Source organism: Armigeres subalbatus, chromosome 1 (genome assembly GCF_024139115.2).
Source record: "Armigeres subalbatus isolate Guangzhou_Male chromosome 1, GZ_Asu_2, whole genome shotgun sequence".
Taxonomy (NCBI): Eukaryota; Metazoa; Arthropoda; class Insecta; order Diptera; family Culicidae; genus Armigeres; species Armigeres subalbatus.
The window spans coordinates 107,632,362-107,638,361 of NC_085139.1; the positions used below are offsets into that span (position 1 = coordinate 107,632,362).

General features: G+C 36.9%; 1 protein-coding gene across 2 annotated transcripts; it reads right to left on the minus strand.

Annotated features, from left to right (window-relative positions):
* Window positions 1–2,992: 2,992 nt before the first annotated feature.
* On the minus strand, window positions 2,993–4,375 carry LOC134205107 (uncharacterized protein K02A2.6-like). 2 transcript variants are annotated; one of them, XR_009978058.1, is made up of 2 exons: window positions 3,773–4,375; window positions 2,993–3,382 (listed from the first exon to the last, which is right to left on the minus strand). XR_009978058.1 is itself a non-coding variant. In XM_062680039.1 (2 exons), exons 1-2 carry the CDS (start codon window positions 4,352–4,354, stop codon window positions 3,114–3,116), a joined length of 1,155 nt encoding a protein of 384 aa, XP_062536023.1. In that variant the 5' UTR covers window positions 4,355–4,375; the 3' UTR covers window positions 2,993–3,113. The 2 variants fall into 2 exon arrangements, 1 of the variants encoding a protein (XP_062536023.1); XM_062680039.1 differs by having other exon boundaries at window positions 3,469–4,375.
* Between the last annotated feature and the right edge of the window lie 1,625 nt (window positions 4,376–6,000).

A 6,000-nucleotide genomic window follows, 5' to 3' on the forward strand; every position in this document is an offset into this window, starting at 1 on the left:
CTTATTTACCCTCAAGTTGAGATTAAATAAGTGTAGCCGATTATTTCGGAGAAGCAAAAAGTCAAATACGTCATAGCTCCGGTTAGCGCAATAAGGGCTCAATACTGTGAAGGGTGCCGGGTGCTTCACAGGCTCCATTAGCGGTTACGTTCTTTTTAGTACCCATCCCAGTGTGGGGATGTAACGCCAATAAGAAGAAGAAGAATGGTGGACTTTTACTACTGGAACAGGCAATCCATAGCGTTATTCTTAGCCAGATAATTGGCTGCCGCCACCACACAGCTATCTTGGCTGTTTGGGGAGAGAAGTTGATATTGACTTTACGTCAACTCTCAATGTGGCCGAACAGTCGTTTAAAAAAATCAAAAACTTTCCGCGTAAAAATCAATAAAGAGCAATAAAAAAATATGAAAATTTCCATAAAGAAATATAAGAGTATAAGAAATATGAGAGATCGGAGGTGAGGAAAATGACCCTTAGAAAAATAGTGGATGCTGTCTTGTATGTCCTCATTATGATTTACGTCGAATCACTTCTTATATTAAAAAAAAATCACCAATGAATTACGTTGCAGAACATTGTACCCCGTTTCCTCATGTTCTGTGTTGCAAATCAAGTATTTTAACCCATTCTCAATTCTCACCCCCATTTGATATATTGTCTCACACCTTGATCCAAATGCAAAAAATCACATCAATAAAAAAACAACTCCACTAGTCCACTAGTCAAATTTGCAACAATCACGACGGCTACTTGTGTCAACCAAACTGCATTGTATCCTAACCAGAAGGAATCCACAATCCACATATTTTATATTCATTACTTCCCCTTCGACACGTGTTCGCACCCTCTCATAAAATGTGCAATCACAGTATTTATATTTGCTCATAATCTTCATCCTGGCCAAACAGAGATAACTGTTTTTCATACTCTGTTGCGTCCCGCAAGAAAGTCCGAGATAAAATTGAAACCAATGATAGAGCCACCACCACCAGCAGCACTCGTGTGAAAATATCGCTTCTAATGGCACTCAATCGTTGCTAATCCTTCAAATTAATTTCAAATCGTGGCTAGGCACCAGTCGCACGCCAGGTCACGTGTCTGATTGGCGGTAATAGGATAAAGATTAGTTTATTTTTATTGAATTAGCTCAACCAAGCAGTTGAAGGCATTCACCATTCACCTATGATGTGGGATTCTAATGTAGGGCGTTAACACATTGACTTCGTTCGGGTATGATTCTTCTTTTATCTGAGCAGTGAACATCTACTCTCTTGTATTTAGCTGCACGTGTCCTTTTAGTGGGATGAACGTTACCTTCAATCGTTACTCGTGACTCTCGGTTTCCTTTTTTTGTAAAGACATACTGCGCATAATCGTGTATGAAGGGCACTCACCAGAGCCACGCCCCTCGGACATTTTTTATTCATTATGTTTCACATCTCACAGTGGAATGGAATGTGAAATATCGGGAATTGACGGTCGCCGACGGTACGCTAGGAGAAGAATGAACGCCGTCATAAAAAGGAAAAGTATAGAATCATGGAAAAATGTCCATAGCATGATATGGGATGCGACTCTTTAAATATGTATACTAAATAAGGGAAATGTTCTCATTTCCATATCACTAACCATACAGTATGGCCCATAAAAAAAACTGCGAAAGTTTTTTATAGCTTATGTTTTTGTACATTAAAGGTTTATTTCTACTATTTATATATTAAGACCTCTTCATGTTTTCAAAAAGTATCAAAAACTCAACCAGTCAGTCCAAAATCTCAATTCTTATGCTAAAAAAGCCTCCTGTCAAATTTTCAGCTAATTCGGATAAAATTTCGAGCGAGGTGGCTCAAGTTGATTTAGTGTTTTTGGGTTTTGGGTTTTTGTTTTTAATGTTTTTTCAATTTTGAAATAAATTTAACAATAGAATAAACGCCAAAACAAAAGATATTTTAGTTACAAGATAAAGATTGTCGCTGTCGTCGCTGTCCGAAACATCTTTTGCTGGCGAGGAAAGGGTGCTAAACTGCCTATGATCGCATATTTGTAACAATCGACAAAAGTAGGCATGGGAGAAATGGAACGATGAAGTTTGTGATACGCATAAGTATGCAAATCTCAATGAATTTCTAAAAATTCCCAAAAATTGCACAAGCACTTTATCCAGTTGAAATCTTCGGTAAAAACATTTCCATTACTTGGTATTTGAATGCAAACTAATTGCGAAAATTTTTGTACATAGCGCATGGCGTACCGACAATAAAGTTTTTCAGTGTTACGGTTATGCGGTCACTTTGCTTAATGTTACAATACAACTTGGTAGTTTTTTCGAGTTTTTTGGAACAAACTTTCTTATTTCACCTGGTCAACTGGAAGAATTATCAATTTGGAGATGATTCATTAGCTTATTTCAAAATCGACAAAAATGCAAATGTTACAAATATGCGATCATGGGCAGTAAATGTCAATGAAGGAAAAATACATACACAAAATACAGTTCGGTTCCACACATGTTTCGGACATCTTTATCTTGTAACTAAAATATATTTTGCCAAAACTCATCACAACAACCTTTAAATGGAAGCATTTGGTGTGCTCTACAAGTCTTGTGAACATTGCGATTCGTTCCGTTCACGTTTTGATCATGTTGAAGTCTATGTCTGAAACTCAATTTGTGCAATTGCACAACATGTGGAGTAGACTGGCCCAGGAAACAAAAAGTTGTCTAATTCCACGGGGCACCCCCCAGGATTGTGTCTTTGGGTGAGAAAATCAATCTCTGAAAATTTCAGCTCAATCGCTTGTTGCATAAGCTGGCGCATTTGATTTGAAGTTTGTATGGGGATTTCAGCCAAAATGTATAGGAAAATACACCTCCGTCACTCATTTGATCTGGAAATTGGTTCTGATTGCTTGATTGACCTCAGAATTGCAAAAACGGTAGTTGGTATGCTACAGAACAATTTCACAGAACATTGTATAGAAACGTCTCTATGCGTTGGCGGTTGACATAAGAATGATTATTTATTAGATACTAGCCAATAGAATAATATATATCGACTACTGCGATCCTACATCTCTCCTCTTTTCTACTATTGGTTTATATGTTTAGATTAAACTATTATTTGTTTACAATAAGTTTCTAATAAATTAATTAGTTCATTATTATTTAAATTATACAATTCAAAGTTTAGAAATCTTTTAGGTAGACATTTCTGTCTTTTTGGTTTAACTTGATTGGCTTCGGGTGTGAGTCGTCGCTTCTTCAATTCGTCGGGTGATGATGGTGGCAACTCGACGTCCTGTGTTTTAGTTTCTTTCTGCGTTAGAGTCTCGGCATCCTGAAGTTGTATACCAGCTGAGAGTTGATTTGAATTCTCATCTGGAAATAAAATGTATATGAAAAACTACGATGATTTTGAATAATTACATCTTTCGATAATATGTTTCTAAATTGTTGAGTAATACCTATTGCATCTTTGTCCAATAATGGGTTTTTATTTAAAGTTCGTTTTGTATGATTTACATGCCGGCTACAAATTACACCTGTTTCAAGATTTTTCAATTGAAGGCGTGTTCCATCTCTTTGGATAACTTTGTATTGTTGAGGGTTAAAATTTGGTGAAAGTTTATTTTTCCGAATAAAATTTTTCACTACAACATAGTCTCCAACATCGATGGTAGACTCTTTAGCTTTCCTTTTTTCGTCACTGTATAGTTTTCCTTTTTGTTTTCTGCGAGCATCATTTTGTCTAGCTTTGTTTATACTTACTTTGCGAGTAGAGTTTGGTAGTTTATCCCGTATATTCCATCCAAACATAAGTTCAGCGGGAGAGAAATTTGTTACTGAATGTGGAGTTGCTCGATAGGCATGTAAGAAATCTTGTAAGTCACTTTTCCAATCACGTCCCATAGCTGCGCTTATTTTGATAGATTTTAGAATAGTACGATTTTGTCTCTCTACCTGTCCATTCTGGAATGCAGCATAAGGAACCGAATGTTTAATTTTTATCCCGTTTCGTTTACAAAAAGTCGAAAATTCGTCCGAAGAGAATGGCTGACCATTATCACACAGTATTTCTTCTGGGTATCCAAACCTTGCAAAAACTTCCCTAAGCTTTGTTATTGTTTGTGTGGCTGTCATTGAACTTTGAATGATTATTTCAATGTATCTTGAGAAATAGTCAGTTGCTACCAAAAGATGATTTCCGCCAGGGATTTCTGTAAAATCTATTGCGATTTTCATCCATGGTCGTTGTGGCATTTCGGTTCGGGTGATTGGTTGTATTTCGGGAGCAGCTACTAACATGCATCCTTGACAACTTTGGACGTGGTGTTCAATCATAGAATCCATTCCACTCCACCAAACTTTAGATCGAAGCCGACGTTTCATAGACGATATCCCAAGATGAAGATCGTGCGCTAAAGCTAATGTTCTTTTTTGTAAATGCCTTGGTATAATGATCTTATGATCTTTCATTATGACTTTCTGGTCGGAAGTTAGGCAGCTAGTATTTTTTTATTACGTCATCACAGTTTTTAGCCAACGTTTGGAAACTTATGGCAACGACTTGATGAGTTCTTGAAGTTCTTCATCTGCATGTGTCGCTTGCTCTATTTCAGGTAGAGATATAGCAATAGGGCAAGTGTCTTCAGTGATATGTCTGATAATTCTTTCAGTTTCCTCGTCGTAACAAGGCCCATTATTTGGTACAGATTGACACAATCGCGAAAGAGGGTCAGCAATGTTTCCTTTACCTGGTCGGTACATAATTGTATAGTCATAAGACATTAATCGTAATTTCCATCTTTCGATACGGGGAGATGGCTTAACCCGATCGCCAAAAATCACAACAAGCGGTTTATGGTCAGTTATTAGGTAAAATGATTTTCCATACAGGAAATAATAAAATTTTTCACATCCCCATACGAGAGCCAATGCCTCTCGTTCAGTTTGTGCATATTTCTTTTCGGTTGCTGTGAGAGTTTTTGAAGCAAAGTGGATGATTCTGAATTGACCCGTTTCATTTTTCTGAACCAAAACTGCACCAAGTCCTACTGGGCTTCCATCAGCAATAACATATGTTTCGTGTTCTGGGTTATAAAATCCTAGAGTTTCCTCACGCCCTAATATTTCTTCGATTTGGTGGAATGCTTGTTGATGATCAGAATCCCAGTGAAATTTCATTCCTTTGTGAGTAAGTTGGTAAAGTGGGTTCGTAATTGTTGCCATGTGTGGTATGTAACGGTTAACAAAGTTTACTAAACCAAGAAAGCTGTGAACTTCTTCCGTGGATTTGAGAGGTGGAAGCTTCTTTATTGTTTCTAAATCGTCTTTTGGAACTGATATTCCATTTGCAGTTATGTGGTAGCCGAGAAAATGTAGGGCTGTTACTTCACACTCCACTTTATCGGAATTGACCATTATGTTATACTGTCTTATCCGTTGATTCACTAGGTTAGTTCTGTATTGTAATTCATCAATATCTTTGGCTGGTATTAGAATATCATCAATGAAGACGATCAGCCATGGCAAATCCGCAAATACTGTTTCCATCACTTTTTGGAACAGCTCAGGAGCAGCAGAAAGGCCAAACATGAGCCGTTTGTATCTCATGAGTCCGAGTGGAGAAATGAAGGTTGTGATGTATCTACATTTCTTACTCAATATAATTTGGTGGAATGCTTGACGAATATCAAGTTTCGTAAAAATTGTGCTTCCTCCTAGAATTTTGAAATTATAATATAAAATATAAATTATATATATATATAAATTATATTATAATTAGATATATAACAATTTCCCACCTATTTTCCGCGTAATTTGCTCAAGCGTCGGAAGGGGATGCACTTCGCGAATCACAGCTTTATTGGCTTCGCGTAGATCAACAATTATACGTACTTCATTATGACTTTTCCGTTTGACTATCATTGGTGAAACCCATTCGGAAGCTTCGTTAATACGCTCAATAATATCTTGTTGTTCTAATTCTTTCAGCT

Coding starts and splice junctions, on each gene's coding strand:
- LOC134205107 (XM_062680039.1), bottom strand. CDS start 4,354: ATGGATTCTATGATTGAACACCACGTCCAAAGTTGTCAAGGATGCATG. Junction 3,383..3,468: donor ATTGGACAAAGATGCAATAG/GTATTACTCAAC, acceptor TTTTATTTCCAG/ATGAGAATTCAAATCAACTC.